At 37.0% G+C, this 18,946-nt stretch overlaps 1 protein-coding gene across 1 annotated transcript; it reads right to left on the reverse strand.

The window, feature by feature from the left end:
- Positions 1–15,082: 15,082 nt before the first annotated feature.
- On the reverse strand, positions 15,083–16,738 carry LOC110721386. Its single transcript, XM_021900522.1, has one exon. It carries the CDS (start codon positions 16,736–16,738, stop codon positions 15,083–15,085), a length of 1,656 nt encoding a protein of 551 aa, XP_021756214.1.
- Positions 16,739–18,946: the final 2,208 nt, after the last annotated feature.

An 18,946-nucleotide genomic window follows, 5' to 3' on the forward strand; every position in this document is an offset into this window, starting at 1 on the left:
CAAATATGTTCTGAGCAATTTCATCAACAATTGAACCCAGCACGAAGCTCTTCAAGCTCGATTTTTGTCAAATCGAAAATCAACAAAGCTCCATTGTTATAGCCCAAGTACCGTGGGAAAATACCTACTATTTTGGGTTAACCATTCCCCTAATTTATGTATTAATTGTTATGGTTTTCTTTAAATTTGGCGGCGAAGCTGTCGTCTTGCCGATATTCATGGAAGAAAGGAATTGTTGGTGGCGTTCATGGAGGTGTGCTGATGGTGTTTACATTATTCATGTAAGTGTGGTGATGGTGGTGTACTGGTTTGCTACTGTGTTGCTGTTGCGTTGAGAGGAAGAAGATGAAATTAAAAAAAAAAGTCTTTTTATTGTTGATATAAGTTGTTAATATAGGATATTACTGGGTATGGCTCGAAATGAAGTAGTTATTGCAAAATAAAATGTCATTTGAATTTTTTTTTCAACCAACCTCTTGTACAAAATCATCTAAAGGGTACATTATACATATTTGGGTGTCTTGCTTTGACATGTACTTCCCCTTTCACAACAAACTACTCTCTCCTTAGTGCATACGTTACTTTATGTAATTTTGGGATGTCTAGAAACTTGTTTGAAGGAAATTAGGACTCACATTCCACGTTAGACGAAATACTTTGTGTCTGACATTCCTAGTCAAAACAAACCTCATACAACTCACATTGCCAACTTGGCAAATGTTGTGCTTCACCCTTCCTTCTTTTGATTCATACCTTGACACTACTCAATTGATTAAATATCAATCTAATATAATTCTTGATCATATACCTAAGAGCATGTTTGGTTTGTGTATTTTATGAACTGGAAACAGACTCGATTAAACCAATAGCGTTACCGAATGTTTGGTTAGAAAGTTTAGTAACAATTACCATTACCTAAGGGTAATGGTTACCTCTCATTTGTTACCTCTCAAAAAATTAGGGTAACAAATACCCTTACCCTCCTCAAACACAAACAATGGGAGTAAAGTAAATGATTCATTTCCATGATTAAACCAAACAAATGAAAAGGTAATAGTTGAATGATTCATTTCCACTTTCTTATTTGTTTTCTTTCCATTCCGTTTCCATTATTCAAACCAAACGTTCAAACGTCCCCTAAGATGCCAAGAGATTACACTGATCCAATAAATGTTAGACAATGACATTAGTATACGAAGATACTACAAAATTACAGTGACGACATTACTTTTTTTAAATTCCCTTCTCAGAGCTTGGATGCTCGAAAAATGATCACTATATTTATAGACATAAATAAGCTCCAACTTAATGGTTCTTCAAAACCATGACAAGTTTTAATTTGTGTACGACACTCAGGTCAATCAAAGGCTAATTATATCCTATTCAACAAAGTGCACAAGTTAAATATATACTTCTCATCTAATGTAGACGATTTGTTCATATATATCAGGAAATTATATGGAATTCATTATACCTAAGTATTACTCTAGTTTCATGTTACTACATTTTATTTTTGGAAGAATGAGTTTCAATAGATACAAGTTGTTTGTATAAAGAATTCAAAGTCTACATAGATAATTTAAACAAACCAAGAATATTATACGGAGTATATTTTTACTCCATTCCAAATTAGCTGACACATTTTGACTTTGACATTATTCACAAACTTTATTTTGATGACTTTTGTGATTTCAAAATAAGAAAACAAACCTAACTAGTCATGTGAAATATTGTTAAATGTAAATTTTCAAAATATCAAATTTTATAATTATTTCCTTTCAAATTATTGTCTTTCAATTGCATATATATGTTTGTTACAATATCTATAGAACAAATTCGAAAAAGACTAGCTAGCTAAACATTTAGCAAAATAATAATAATCATAACTTTAAAACGTCTATATGCACCAAACCATATTATATTATAAAAAATTATTTTCATATCATAACAAATTTAGTCACATCTGAAAAATTAAGGTGAACTAAAAATACGCATTTAGAGCCTCAGAATGCGCATTCATTTATAGTATGGACACTCGCATTAAGCATATACCACATATACCACACGCTATAACATGTCCTATTTTCTCTTACAAATTGAAGCAACATGATTAATTATGAGGCTATATATGCTAATCGATCACCATATGAAAGGGATAGAAATCCTTTTCATGGTAGGGATGCTTCTGAAAATGTAGTTTCAAATACTATCAGTTTGACGTATGAATTACAAATGCACATATATAAAGATGTGTTCTTTGAAGGTAGTACATATATTTTTGGTTATATCGTATCAACACATCACTATCATCTTGTTCTTAATTTCATCCTATCCTTAATGAAAATTACAACTCGATCGTAGCAATTTCTATCATGATAATAATAATAGTACTTAAAGTTATCATCTTTGGACTTTTTGGCCTTCACTTTCATCAATATATAAATATTCTCCTATTTATGTATTTTAGTATATAGAATAACTAGAATAATACAAGTAGTTTTTTGATATACTAAATTTACGGATTTTTCATGAATTACCACTGAGTTTTTCGAAAATTCACCATATACCATACAAAATTTTTTAATACACCAAATACCACTGAGTTTTTGATAAATGTCACAACATACCATTTCCGTTAACGGTGTTAGTCATTAACGTTAATTATGCCACGTGGCAGCTTGTAATTGGTGATTATTAATGTTATTTATTTAATTAACTAACTTTAAAAAAAAATTGAAGTAAAATTAATAGAAAAAAAGGGGGAAAAAAAACCAAGCCAACACCAGCCCACAACCACTGGTGGTGGCACTCCCCTCCCTGACCCTCTTTGAACCACCCCCTCCCTAACCCCAGCTCCCGAAACCTCCCCTAAAACCGCTCCACCTCCACAAAACCGGCTCTCTCCACCCCCGAAACCACCTGTAACACTAACCTCCCTCGCCTCCCTCCACCCCTGAAACCATATACCGAAATCGTCCCCCTCGCCTCCCTCCACCCCCGAAACCACCTGTAAAACTTTAGAGAGGATTTTAGGGGTTTCGGCAGCCGAAAATAGGAAAGGGAAGGGTTTCGTGGGATGGTGGTTGGCCGGAAATAGTCGAAAAGGGATGGGGAAGGGGGTTTTGGGTGAGGTGGCTGGAATCGAAAAGGGGAGGGCAAGGGGGTTTTGGGTGGGTGGCCGGAATCGAAAAGGGGAGGGGAAGGGGGTTTTGGGTGGGTGGCCGAAATCGAAAAGGGGAGGGGAAGGGGGTTTTGGGTGGGTGGCCGGAATCGAAAAGGGGAGGGGAAGGGGGTTTTGGGTGGGGTGGCCGAAATTCGAAAAGGGATGGGGAAGGGGGTTTTGGGTGGGGTGGCCAGAATCGAAAAGGGGAGGGAAGGGGTGGAAGGTCGCCGGCCTCCGGCGCGCCTGTCGTTTCTGGCCTTGGCGGCAAGGGGTTTGGCGATGAGGTGGCCGAAATGGGCTGGCTGCTGGTGGTGGTGGGCTGGTGGCAAGCTGGCAGCATGTTTAGTTTTTTTTTTTTTTTTTTATAATAATTTTTGTTACTTTTTATTATTTTTTGTTATTTTTTGGTTTTTATTTTTTTTATTTGATAATTAATTAAATAATTATTCTAAAATTAAATTATTTAGAAGGGAACCAATCACAAGTTGTCACGTGGCATTATTAGCCTTAATGACTAACGGTGTTAACGTCCGTTAGTCATTAATGGTATGTTGTGACATTTACCAAAAACTCAGTGGTATTTGGTGTATTAAAAAATTTTGTGTGATATATGGTGAATTTTCGAAAAATATGAAAAATCTTCTAAATTTATTACTTTTTGGTATTATTAATTCTAGTAAAGTTTGTTTGGAGACCACTATATGATAAAGTTTGTTTCACATCACATGCATGTGCTGAAGTTCTTTACAAGACTTTAATATATACGAATATCCTGCTACTTGCTAGATAGCATAAGTTTGGCTATGTTTTTGGAGATAATCTGGCTCTAATGAGTCCAATCGTCATCAGAGGAGGTTACCTTTTGAGTAATTTGGCGGTCAATTAAACAAGTCGGTACAAAAATTCAAAATTAACGTCTCTTTGTTATCAATTGTAACAAATAAGTAATAAACAAATGAGTATAAAACTTAGCTTTGTGCCACGTGTAATTTTAATTTGCTCTACGTGTAATTAGTTGCTTGAAGATAAAATTCTAATTGCATTTACTCATTCTACAAAATTCTATTGTACTTGTCTAAGTCAAATATACCAGGCATTGTTCGAGGAGATAGAACTCCTTATTGAATATTCATAATTTCACATACCTAAATCTCTTTGGCATTTGTTTTTCTTTTTGGGAAAGATGGATAGCCATCATTAGATAGCCAAACACAATCTTGTACCAAGCAGCTTGAATATCAAATTTAATTTTTACTTCTATATTATTCATGTTTAATTTTAATTTCTTAATAGTCTTAGTGAAATATTACGTATAAAGGGCTCATGTGAGTCGAAAAAATAAAATAAATAAAAATAAAAAAGGGCTCGTATCTAAGTTCACAATGACAGGCTAGGATTAAAACATAAAGACAAATGAATACTGATGGTCCTGTTACAAAACAATTGTACAGTTAGAGCTTTCAATTACGGTATTCGGATCGGGTTTGAGTTGGGTCAACTTGAGTCGGATTAATATCATTATATTTGCGAGTTAGGTTTGGGTCGGGTCAATTAGGGTCGGATCACGTTGGGTCATGCATCCTATTGGGTTTGGGTCGAGTTTAGGTCGGGTCAATAACATGTCGGGTTGAATTTGGGTCGGATTAATAACAAGTCGAGTTAAACTGGGGTTTCAACAGGTTATTACGGAATAGAGGCATTCTCGGGTTCGGGTTAAGTTCGGTTTAGGTCAATAATTTGCGGGTTTTATTTAGGTCTGGTCATCTCTAGGTTGGGTCATGTCAGGTCGGGTCTTGAAAACTTGAGTTAACTTGGGTCTCGGGTTGGTTTCAGGTTAGGTCATATCCTATTCGGGTCACCATTTTCTCAGGTTTAAACATGTCGGGTCATGATCAGTTCCGATAGATATATTCTAACACTTAGAAATGAGCAAATAGCTTTAACTAGATGAAGCCCGTGCCATGCACGATTTGTTTGTATTTTTTTTATAACATAAATATACTAGTTATGTGTCCCATGCAATGTCCGGATTGCTTATTGAATATTAATATAAATATTTTTTATTAAAAATTGTAATATCACTATTTGAAGATCATAATCCACTTAATTATACTATTAATAATATCTCATCACCATTATATGTGTATTTAATCATGTGATACCCACTTATTCAATCTACTATGCATGAATTAATAATTATATTTGTAAAAACATTAGTTATGTGATAAAAAAAATACCAGCATTAGTAATTTTATGACCGTTTTATAACAGTTTATAACATATTATTTTTTTAAAAGTTATACTTCCTCCGTTCTAATAATATTGCAACAATTGGACTTTTACACTACTCATCACGCTTGTTTGACCACATATTAAATATAGTCATGTGTGGTCTTGTTAGATTCATCTCGTAAAATACTTTTACAATATCAACTTTTTATAATTTTTAATCTTATACAATTATAGTGTAGGACTTTAGATATTATAAGCGGAATTGCATGAATCGTATTCATAAGCATCTAAAACAAGATCTATGCATAACACACAAAGAACACATAATTATACCTTTGAAGCGTGATTCCACGAGTGATCGAGCAAGAACAATAAAGAGAACAAGAACCCCAAACGTGATTCCTCTACTTGGTCCACGGGCAAGAATTGAACCTCTACTAATGCTAGTTAGTTGTGATTGAAACCTTTCAACCAACCTTCTACGGAGAGGAGAGGAATGAACAAGCCATGAACCACCACACCACCACCGAGCACCACCTTGGTCGGCCGTCCATACCATACTGACAAGGAGGAGGGGAGAGAGGGGCGTGCGTGAGAGAGAGAGAGGGTTTGGGTGTTTTGGTTGCTTGCTTCACAATTCACTGTATGGGTAAATTATGAATTATGTGCATAACCTAGGCAAGACTTTTATTTTTATATCACATATATAATTAGAGTCCATGTGAAGCCCAAACACCTAACCCAATTCTAACTACTCTAGCCTAACTCCTTTCATGGCTTGTCATTACTTCATGAGGCCCATTAATGGGCTTCATACTTGTTTAATCCAATACCCTTGTGTGTCACCTCATAGGATCCATTCTATTGGGTTTTGGACTATTTGACTAGCCTAAAGATCATTAATCATATCTAGCAACAGACAATGACGACCCAAAAGAATGAACTAATTATCTTCATAATAATGATCCTTGATATATCTAGTAATTGTACTTGACAAAGACATAAATCCTTCAATCTCTCACTTGTCTGAGACAAGTGTGCAATATTCAAATTCCTTAAGTCAATGTGTGTCGATTTGACGATATGATTGCATCTCATATCGCGATCATATTAATATATAAACCTTTGCTTGAAAACTGAGTTAGAATTACAAAACAAATGGTTACTATGTAATCCATTTGAGCATAGCCATGCATTTTCTGAATTCTCCCTCTTCAAGGGGCCATGACACATTCCTAATTAAATAGGTAGACTCAATCCAATCTTGTGGCAATTAAAGCTCCCACTTAACTTTTGAAGTAACCAGGATACACCTTTTATAGTCCCCTTTTACGGAATGACGTTTGAGTGTGCCACAGTTAAAACAATCATTAAATGAAATTAATGTCCCACTCATGTCAAAGGAATCCACTAATATATCCAAAAGTTCTATACTTGAACTTCAAAGTAGGTTAATAGTTCAATCATACATCATTCATGCATATCCATGTGATTGACCAAGCATTTTTATGCCCCTATAGCCCATGAAACTGCGGTATCCAATAAATCTTACATGCTAGTCCATTAATTGAAATCATTTATGACCAATTTAATGATTTCGAACTAGGAACTTAAATAATGTATGAATTTAGTTCACTTGTGGGGTTTCATTCATCAAATCACGTATTTGATGATCCTATCAATTCATAATTATTTTGGAAATTTTATTTAACATTAAAAGCCATGATTAAATAAGAGAGGTGATAAAATTTCTAATTAAACATAATCTGCAAGTTAATGTATTACATATGTAATAAGTTTTCTCAAAACAAATACACTTAAATTACATAACTTGCTTCAATCCAGAAACCCTAGAGTGAGCCTCATGCTTGGGTTGTGGAAGGGGTTTAGTAAGCGGATCAGCAATGTACTCATCCGTATGAACTTTGCATATCTTGACATCCCGCCTGCCAACGATCTCTCGAATGAGGTGATACTTCCTCTCAACATGTTTGAATTTGTAGTGTGACCTTGGCTCCTTTAATTGAGCAATGGCGCCATTGTTGTCACATAACAACTCAATTCCTTCTTGAGCACTAGGTACAATGTCTAGCTATGTAAGGAACTTCTTGATCCAAACTGCTTCCTTAGCTGCTTCTACTGCAACCAAATACTGATATTCTATCGTAGAGTCTGCGACAGTGTTCTACTTCGAACTCTTCCAGCTCATTGCTCCTCGATTCAAACAGAAAATGTATCCAGATTGGGATTTGAAATCATCTCTGTCAGTTTGGAAATTCGCATCCGTATAGCCCTTGACAACCATCTCATTTTCGCCATCATAAACTAGAAACATTCCTTTAGTCCTTCTCAAGTACTTAAGGATGTTCTTGGCAGCTGTCCAATGTGTTTCACCTGGATTTGCCTGAAACCTGCTACACATGCTTAGAGCATATACAACGTCTGGCCTTTTACATATCATGGCATACATAATGGACCCTTACAAAAGCATAAGGTACACTAGCCATACACCTTAACTCTTCTGGCTTTTGAGGGCACTGAGTTTTACTAAGCGTAATACCATGAGACATAGGAAGAAAGCCTCTCTTAGAGTCTTTCATGTCGAACTTGTCAAGGCTCTTATTAATATAAGTCTCTTGACTAAGTCCAATCATTCTTCGAGACCTGTCTTGATGGATCTTAATTCCCAATATGTACTCGGCCTCACCCAAGTCTTTCATGGAGAAACAACTCTTTAACCATTCCTTGGCTGACTCAAGCATTGGTATATCGTTCCCCATGAGCAGTATGTCATCTACATACAACACTAAGAAAACTAGGCTGCTCCCACTAGACTTCTTGTATACACAAGGTTCTTCTTCGCTCTTAAGGAAACCAAACTGTTTGATTGCCTCATCGAAGCGAATGTTCCAATTCCTTGATGCTTGCTTCAATCCATAAATGGATTTCTAAAGCTTCACTACTAAAAAACACCTTATTTACGACGGAAAAAATTCGTCGGTATTCCTTAGAAATCCGTTGGAAAAGTCAATTTTCGATGGAAATCCGTCGGAACACGTTGTCGGAAAACCCTTTGTAGGAATTTTGGCACATACCGAGGGATTTTCCGTTGGAAAATGTCCTACCGACAGAAGTTCCGACAGATTACAATTTGTCGGAGCCTGAGTTTGACCAGTATTGGGAGTCCGTCGCAAGGTTCCGACGAAACTAAACCACTCGGAATTGTCCCGCCTTCCGACGGAATAGTCCGTCGGTCCGAGCCCCCCTTCCGACGGAATATTCCGTCGGTACCTACCACCTTCCGACGGAATATTACGTCGGTACGTAGCATCTTCCGACGGAATATTACGTCGGTACGTAGCATCTTCCGACGGATTATTCCGTAGGTAACGCACACTGTTCCTACGGACTTTTTCGTCGCAATGTTCCTACGAAATATTATCCGTCGCAAGCTACCAACGGAAATATCCGTCGTAACGTTCCACCATTGCGACGGAATTACGAGGGCGCTTTTACTAGTTTGACTATTCCGTCTTTTGATCGTTGGTACCCTTTCACACCTGTAATTCCTGCTTCTTATATTCACGATTGAATAAAATTATTGGTTTTTGTGCAAAAAAAAAGAAATATATATATATATATATATATATAATAATAATAATAATAATAATAATAATAATTCCAATTACAATAAACACTAAGTTGATCTAAAATTAGAACTAACAAACACTAAGTTAATCAATGTGCATCAACTGCGCGAGTGCCCGGGCCAGCTCCACCACTACCCAGGTCGTCTTCTCTGGGATCTCGAAATGGAGGTCGCACGGTGGAACATGGGTCATTGGCGTAACGACCCATCATCCTCTCTTCCAACCTCTTCTCCATATCTTCCATTTGGGCTCTTACTGAGGCTTAAACTCGGGCTTCCATCTCGCGTTTCATTTCTTGCCGAAGAGCCTGCACCCTGGTTTTCACCTGATCCTGCATCTGAGAAACAAGGGAGGGCATGTATTGGAGGGAAGATGTGGAAAGTAGACCCATCTGGCTGCCATAGTAAAGGTCAGCACTTCCGCCAAGTCCCTTCACACGTCCTTTTTTGTTTCGACCACCCACGGTATCCCAGTACAGCTCATTCGGACTCTTCTGAGTCCTTTGGGTGCTAGAATCCTCAACCCTCTTTTGGTAGGCCTCCTACAAGACAAACATATGAAAAGGAACAACAAGTTAGTAAGTTATACAAATAAGCTAAGCTTTGGGTACCATATTCATGAAAAAATAAACAAAGTAATATGACATAGGTGACTTCATTTTCGAAAAAATGAACTATTTATTTCTCTAAACATGTCTAATATAGGTATTCTAAGGGGTTCATGCCTTGAAATTCCAAAAAAAACTAACTCCCTATGGTTTGGGACGCATTTTGAGCCAAAATGAACCAAGTATGGCGTATATGACCTATTCTTTGCCCATTTTCTTCATTTTCGACCAAATGAAATATTTCTTTCTCTAAAAAAGTCTATTATAGGTATTCTAAGGGTTTCATTCCTTAAAATGCAAAAAAAACTAACTCCCTAAGGTTCGGGACGCATTTTGAGCCAAAATGAACCAAGTATGGCGTATATGACCTATTCTTTGCCCATTTTCTTCATTTTCGACCAAATGAACTATAACTTTACCTAAACATGTCTAATACAGGTATTATAAGGTGTTCATGCCTTGAAATGCTAAAAAAAACTAACTCCTTACGTTTCGGGACGCATTTGGAGCCAAAATGAACCAAGTATGGCGTATATGACCTATTCTTTGCCCATTTTCTTCATTTTCCACCAAATGAACTATTTCTTTCTCTAAACATGTCTATTATAGGTATTATAAGGGGTTCATGCCTTGGAATGCCAAAAAAAACTAACTCCCTAAGGTTTGGGATGCATTTTGAGCCAAAATGAACCAAGTATGGCGTATATGACCTATTCTTTGCCCATTTTCTTCATTTTCGACCAAATGAACTATTTCTTTCTCTAAATATGTCTAATGTAGGTATTTTAAGGGGTTAATGCCTTGAAATTCTAAAAATAACTAACTCCCTACGTTTCGGGTCGCATTTGGAGCCAAAATGAACCAAGTATGGCGTATATGACCTATTCTTTGCCCATTTTCTAAGTTTTTTACCAAATGAACTATTTATTTCTCTAAACATGTATGTTGTAGTTATTCTAAGGGATATAACACTTGAAATCACAAAAAAATACAATTCCCTACGTTTCGGGACACATTTGGAGCCAAATTGAACCAAGTATGGCGTATATGACCTATTCTTTGCCCATTTTCTTCATTTTCGACCAAATGAACTATTTATTTCTCTAAACATGTCTATTATAGGTATTCTAAGGGTTTCATTCCTTGTAATGCCAAAAAAAAACTAACTCCCTAAGGTTTGGGACGCATTTTGAGCCAAAATGAACCAAGTATGGCGTATATGACCTATTCTTTGCCCATTTTCTTCATTTTCGACCAAATGAACTATTTATTTCTCTAAACATGTTAATTATAGGTATTATAAGGGGTTCATGCCTTTAAATGTCAAAAAAAACTAACTCCCTACGTTTCGGGACGCATTTGGAGCCAAAATGAACCAAGTATGGCGTATATGACCTATTCTTTGCCTATTTTCTTCATTTTCGACCAAATGAACTATTTCTTTCTCTAAACATATCTATTATAGGTATTCTAAGGGGTTCATTCCTTGAAATGCCAAAAAAAACTAACTCCCTATGGTTTGGGACGCATTTTGAGCCAAAATGAACCAAGTATGGCGTATATGACCTATTCTTTGCCCATTTTCTTCATTTTCGACCAAATGAAATATTTATTTCTCTAAACATGTCTATTATAGGTATTCTAAGGGTTTAATGCCTTGAAATGCCAAAAAAACAAACTCCCTAAGGTTCGGGACGCATTTTGAGCCAAAATGAACCAAGTATGGCGTATATGACCTATTCTTTGCCCATTTTCTTCATTTTCGACCAAATGAACTATTTATTTTTCTAAACATGTCTAATACAGGTATTATAAGGGGTTCATGCCTTGAAATGCTAAAAAAAACTAACTCCCTACGTTTCGGGTCGCATTTGGAGCCAAAATGAACCAAGTATGGCGTATATGACCTATTCTTTGCCCATTTTCTATGTTTTTTACCAAATGAACTATTTATTTCTCTAAACATGTATATTGTAGTTATTATAAGGGATATAACACTTTAAATCACATAAAACTACAATTCCCTACGTTTCGGGACGCATTTGGAGCCAAATTGAACAAGTATGGCGTATATGACCTATTCTTTGTCCATTTTCTTCATTTTCGACCAAATGAACTATTTCTTTCTCTAAACATTTCTATTATAGGTATTCTAAGGGGTTCATGCCTTGGAATGCCAAAAAAAAACTAACTCCCTAAGGTTTGGGACGCATTTTGAGCCAAAATGAACCAAGTATGGCGTATATGAACTATTATTTGCACATTTTCTAAGTTTTTTACCAAATGAACTATTTCTTTCTCTAAACATGTATATTGTAGTTATTATAAGGGATATAAAACTTGAAATTACATAAAAATAAAATTCCCTACGTTTCGGGACACATTTGGAGCCAAATTGAACCAAGTATGGCGTATATGAACTATTATTTGCACATTTTCTAAGTTTTTTACCAAATGAACTATTTCTTTCTCTAAACATGTATATTGTAGTTATTTTAAGGGATATAACACTTGAAATCACATAAAACTACAATTCCCTACTTTTCGGGTTGCATTTGGAGCCAAAATGAACAAAGACTTGCCTATATGAACTATTATTTGCACATTTTCTAAGTTTTTTACCAAATGAATTATTTCTTTCTCTAAACATGTATATTTTAGTTATTCTAAGGGATATAACACTTGAAATCACATAAAACTACAATTCCCCAAGTATTATGACGCATTTGGAGCCAAAATGAACAAAGACTTGCCTATATGAACTATTATTTGCACATTTTCTAAGTTTTTTACCAAATGAACTATTTCTTTCTCTAAATATGTATATTGTAGTTATTATAACGGGTACATGCCTTGAAATCACATAAAACTACATGTCCCTAATTTTTCAATACCATATTCAAGCAAATTGAACCAAGGAACTAAATTTAGGGAAAGTGTTACCGCAATTTCCTGAGTTGTGGGGTTTACTGGCACTGTGCCTTTCCCAAGCAGCTCCTTGAAGTGTGTCTTCATAAACAGCTCTGGAGCTGTTGGTAGCTGGCCCTTGTTCTTCGCCGCCTTTGATACAAAAAAATAGGAATAAACATTAAACAAGTCGCACCCTTGTTACTTTGAAATACACAAAACTGCCTTCTAATATAAGATCTTTTTAAATAAACTTACCATCCTTTTTGCATGTTGGGTCGCTGACAACGAACCCTGAAAGTGGGTCCCTCGGACGGGATTTTCCATAGAACCGCTCCTTCTGTTCTTCTTGTTCTGTGCCGACCTCTCCTTGTAAGTTGGATCCATGGCAACAATGTCCATCATCTCCTTGTAGATCTCCTCACTCAACCAACTTGGCCTGGCACCTCTCATCTTGTGCGTGATGGTGTTGAACATGTCACGCAAGCGTGTGGCTACCCTCCGCCGAAATGTGACCTTCACTAGCTCGTCCATCTGAGGTGCCCATCTGAATTGTGCCTGCAAATGATAAAATACAAAAGTATTACACAAAACTAAATCCGTACAATAACTAAAACATATATTATCCTAATTGAACCAGAAATATCATACGCTGAACAAGTTGAACCAGTGTTCCTTCGTAGCTGTGGTAACTTCTCCAAAGTTCCTCCAAGGGGCTCGGTAGTATCCAGTAATCGTACCGGATAACGCACTCCGAACTTTAGGATCATCAAACCTATAACAAACGGGAAACAACAATGTTAAACAAGCTCGACAAAAAAAGTAATATAAGCCTTGTATCTCATCATCCATATCATGATATGTACGTACCACAGCGTAGTAGGGTCTAAAAACGGGAGCTGTGACTCATCATGTGAGTCATTCTGTGACTCATCCCGTGGCCCATCTTCTAGAGGAGTGGATGGGCCCGTTTGATCCTCACCCAAATCGTGTGCCTCGGCATTCGTGCATCTCCTCATCTTGGCGTCGGTGAAAAGGGCGCGGGCGGTTATTTTCTCTTTCCCCTTTACTTTCTTCGACGATTGCCCACTTTTTCCGCCCGCCATGACTACCTGAATCACATGTTAGTAAAATGACAAGATATTATAAATAACAAGTGCAGTGCAATGTAATATGCCTTTTATACAAACACTTAAGCCTAATTAATATTTTAATTTTACAACAAGAAGCATAATTTTGAAGGAGATAAATCACCTACAAAGTGGTTGAATATCAACATCACGGTTCATGAATTGAATGAACTGAAGCGCAATATGTAAAATTCATAATTATGTTACGGTTAGAGCGCGTATATCACCTTGTGATGAAACCAATCAGAGAATTCAGCTTCGAAATTCTCCATAACTTCTTCTCTACGTAAGAAAGGCCGAGTACTAAGAATGTAGTCCTCAAACTTCCTACGAGGCCAAACAAACGAAATGTTTATCTATAAAGTCAGCACTATAATTGTTCGGCAATACGAATACACTAAATACCTAAACTTAATATACCTTTCGTATTCGCCAAGAATGCCGGTGTTTCGTAACACGTACAAATGTGCACACTCGAGTTCTTTGTCATCTAAGAACCGAGTTTTCCCCTCATTTAACACACGACCTCTATCCTCATTGAACAACTCAGGTATTCCGACGTCGTCCAATGTGGACTCGACGTCGGCATTCACATTTCAGCCAAGATCTCGAGTTTTAGTGTCAACTGTCGACTGAAAGTAATTGGAGCAGAAGTTTGATATCTCTTCAGCGAGATAAGCATTGCATATGGACCCTTCAACTCGAGCCTTGTTCCCAATTTTCCATTTCAAATGATTGAGGAACCTGCAATTATAGTTATGTAAATGTATGAACAAGTGATTAGGATGTACGACAAAGGATCTGAAATAAGAGTCTTTGATTTACCTTTCGAAGGGATACATCCATCTGTATTGTACAAGACCACATAACTTCCCCTCGTACGACAAATGTATAGGCAAATGCTCCATGGAGTTAAAGAATGCAAGGGGGAAGATCTTCTCAAGCTTACAGAGGATCTCAGGTATGTTTTTCTCCAATCGCTCCATGTCACTAAGTGATGTTGTATAGTAACACAAGTCGCGGAAGAATTGGATGATCTTTGTAATTGCATTCCAAATATGGCCAGGGAGCAATTCCCTCAAAGCTGTGGGCAATAGCCTCTCCATGAACATGTGACAGTCATGGCTTTTCATTATATAGAGCTTACACGCTTGCAAATCTATGCATCTGCTCAAATTTGAGGCGTATTCATCAGGGAACCGCAGCTGTTTAACCCACTCACACAAAACTTTTCTCTGAGCCTTGTCAAGAGCGAATGGAGCCTTTGGCATTACCTCTTTTCCTCTATCATTCTCTTCAAGATGAAGCTGGGGACGTTTACAATATTTAGCAATGTCATTCCGAGCTGAAGGCGTGTCACACGTATGCTTTTTCACATCCATTACAGTGTGAATTAACTGATCAAAAAGTTCTTTTCAATGTGCATGACATCTAAGTTGTGACGAATGAGGAGATGCTTCCAATATGGGAGCTCCCACAAGGTGCTTTGCTTGAACCACCCCTTCTTTTCATTTTTGAGCCTTTTAATTGAATTGGGTCCATCTGTAGCCTTCGGAAGGTCCTTAACACATTCCCACAACTCCTCTCCTGACATGATGTGTGGAGGGGCTCCTTTCTCTACTTTGTTTTTACAGAATGCTGTTTTACTGTTCCGAAAAGGGTGATCTGTCGGAAGGAATTTTCGGTGGCAATCAAACCAAGAAACTTTACAACCATGTTCAAGCCAAAATGCTTTGGTCTTCTCCATGCAATGTGGACACGCTTTCTTACCAGCCGTGGCCCAACCAGACAACATGCCATAAGCCGGGAAGTCACTAATGGTCCATAGGATGGCTGCTCGAAGATTGAAATTCTGTTTCTTCGAAATATCATAAGTAGTCGCGCCAACTTCCCACAACAGTTTCAACTCCTCTATCAGCGGTTGCATGTAAACATCCAAGTTGCCCTTAGGGTTTTTAGGACCAGGAACGAGCAACGAAAGGAATATGAATTGTCTTTTCATGCACATTGAGGGAGGCAAGTTATTAGGGGTCAAAATGACAGGCCAACAAGAATATTGTCCCCCAAACTTACCATGAGGAGCAAAACCATCTGTACACAAGCCAAGTCTCACATTACGAGGCTTAGAAGAAAACTCTGGAAACCGACAATCGAGGTGTTTCCAAGCTGCACTGTCACTAGGGTGTGCCATTGTGCCTTGAACTCTGGGATTTTTCGAATGCCATGTCATTTCCTCCGAAATGTTCTTCGTTGCAAACAGTCTTTGCAACCTGGGTGTGATCGGGAAATAAAATAGAACATTCAAAGGCACAAGGCTACCTTTGGAAGTCTGCTTGTATCGGTCGCTGCCACAAACCCGGCATTCAGACAACTGAGCATCATCCTTCCAAAACAACATACACCCTTTCAGGCAGGCATGAATCTTTTGATGGGATAGTTCCAACCCCTTCACAATCTTCTTCACCTCGCAGAAAGTGTCGGCCATATGGTTGTTTTTCGGAATCGCCTCACTTAGCAAAGAAGAAAACCCATCAACACATCTGTGAGGCAAATTATACTCACATTTTAGACTAGTGATTCTAGCGGCCATCTCTAACACAGACAAAGAACTCCCTTCGTATAATGGCCTTTCAAAAGCCTTCAATAAATCCAGAAAATGCTTAGCAGTTGCATTAGGCTCCTCTTCTGATGAAACACTAGCCTCCTCGAAGTGCCCTTGATCTTGACTATGACCAAAAGCATCCAAAACCATGTCACGATATTCATTGGACCACCGTTCGGGAACTCCCGGATACCCTTCCCCGTGACACATCCACTCATAGTAGTTAGGTACGAAACCCTTGCCATACAAATGAATTTTAACCGTATCCGCATTCCAAAGGCGTTTGTTCTTACATTTAACACATGGACACCTAACCTCATCCGGATTACTACTCTCGGGATGATCTGTGATGTACTGAATGAATTCATCAACTCCTTTCACAAAATCTGGATTAATACTTTGCCCAATCGTCCTTTTATACATCCAGCTACGTTCTCTACGTTTCATGATTACAACTTCTACACAGCTCACGCATATGTACAATCACATTAGTCATGAACGGTATTTCGCAGTCATTATCCACCAAAGCGTTATGAAAATGCAAATGAGATTTGAAATGCTTCCAAAGGATCCTTATCACTCCAACCTAACCCATCCTTGTACGTTTATTCTCACTAGTGAATGTAACCCGAGTTTTCAATTCTATGGAAAATCCGCCAGCATTTCCCTACAGTTCTCCAAGTACATGATGTAGGCGATTAAACACACCTACATATGTACCCAGTGAACACAGTAGAGAAATGCATGAAAAGGCAGGATTTTCCCTAGAATAAAAAACAAGGCTTACATTCACCACCTAAGTGAGAATAAGCGTACAAGGACAGTCCCAACCGGGGACTATTCAAGACATACTCCTAATGTGTATGCCTTATATATATATATATATATATATATATATATATATATATATATATATATATATATATATATATATATATATATAAACTAACTTGCATTACATTAAACTAACAAATATACCATAATTTATCTAAAGAAAACTAACATATCATAATATTCAAATAAACCAATCAAACAAAACCAACTACACTAAAATATCATTATATTAAACCAAAATAAGATAAATTATATAAATTAAAATACACTAAGCTACATTATATTAAACTAAAGTAATGTAACATACATTATATTAAACTAAACCAAACCAACCTACATTATATTAAATTAAACAAAACTAAACAACATTATATTAAAATAAAGTAAGCTATCATACATCAAATTAAGCTAAACTAAACTAAACCAACATACATTATTATATTAAACTAAACCAAACTAAATTAACATATTATAATACAACTAAACTAAACTAACATATTACCCTAAACTATATCAAACTAAAGTAACGTGTTATAATAAAGTAATTAAAAATTATACTTAAATTAACTAAACTAATCTAACATTTTATAACACAAACACATTCATTTCAAATATTTTAACAAATTAAAATATAAATATAACAAATTGTAAATACAATAACTAAAATCAATAATAAACTACCATATATCTACACACCATTAGGATCTAACATGCCAAGTATAAAATAAATTTATAAATTTAGCTTTAAAATAATGTCTAACCTGTAGATCTGAGTTTGTAATTGCCAAATAAACAATTCAATACACAAAACCTACAAATATTCAAATTTCAAACAAAAAATTAACTCCAAATATAAGCTTAAACTACATTTATGATTTAAGGTTTTAAGTTTATGCTTGCATTTTGTATAAAAAATAATAAAAACATATGTGTACTTAAATTTAAAAAAAACAAAAAAAAAACAGAAAAAGCAAACAGAAACTACCTGCTGGCGGTGGCGGCGGCGGCTGGGCGTGGTGGTTGCAGACCCGTCGGCGATTTATTTTTTGGGGTTGATGGTTGTTAGTGAAAACTCCCGTACGCCATAGGTGAAAGGTGGTGGTTAGGGTTTTCAGGAAAAAGAAAAAAAAAATTAAATACACTTACCGGCGGCGGTGCAGCAGCGGAGGGGGGCGTGGTGGCGGCGGCTGGTGGGCATGCCCCTTTCTCTCTCTTCCTCTTTCTCCTTCTACCTTTCTCTCTCTTCCTCTTCCTCCTTCTCCCTTTCTCTCTCTTCCTATGTCGCCCTCCCTTTCTCTCTCTTCCTCTTTCTCCTTCTCCCTTTCTCTCTTTTCCTCTTTCTCCTTCTCCCTTTATCTCTCTTCCTCTTCCTCTTCCTGTGTCGCCTTCTCTCTCTTCCTCTCGTTTTTTTTGCTTCTCTGTTCTGTACAGAATCAGAAGAGTTGCGTTTTTTTTTTAATTTTTCTCAGCTTCCGACGGAAATTATTCCCTCGAAAATCACACGTTCCGACGGATTTTTCCGTCGGAACCTGAGATATTCGAGGGAATAATTACCGTCGAAAGCCTCTCCGAGGGAATATTCCGTCATAACCAACACATTCTGAGGGATTTAAAATCCGTCGGAAATGTTCCGAGGGAAAAGTCCGTCGGTAAGGCACTTTCCGACGGATTATTCCTACAAAGTCAATTTCCCTCGGAAATTTTGAATTTTACGAGGGAATAAATTCCGTCGGAAGCGTTCCCTCAGAAATAAGCCTATTTCTAGTAGTTCTTGTATACCGTTCCAGGATTTTTTGAATCTTCAAAACCCTCAGGTTGTGT

This window comes from Chenopodium quinoa, unplaced genomic scaffold (genome assembly GCF_001683475.1).
Source record: "Chenopodium quinoa cultivar QQ74 unplaced genomic scaffold, ASM168347v1, whole genome shotgun sequence".
In the NCBI taxonomy this organism is placed as follows: Eukaryota; Viridiplantae; Streptophyta; class Magnoliopsida; order Caryophyllales; family Amaranthaceae; genus Chenopodium; species Chenopodium quinoa.

Bases quoted from the DNA above. Each gene is read 5' to 3' on its own strand.
- LOC110721386 (XM_021900522.1), bottom strand. From the start codon at position 16,738: ATGAAACGTAGAGAACGTAGCTGGATGTATAAAAGGACGATTGGGCAA.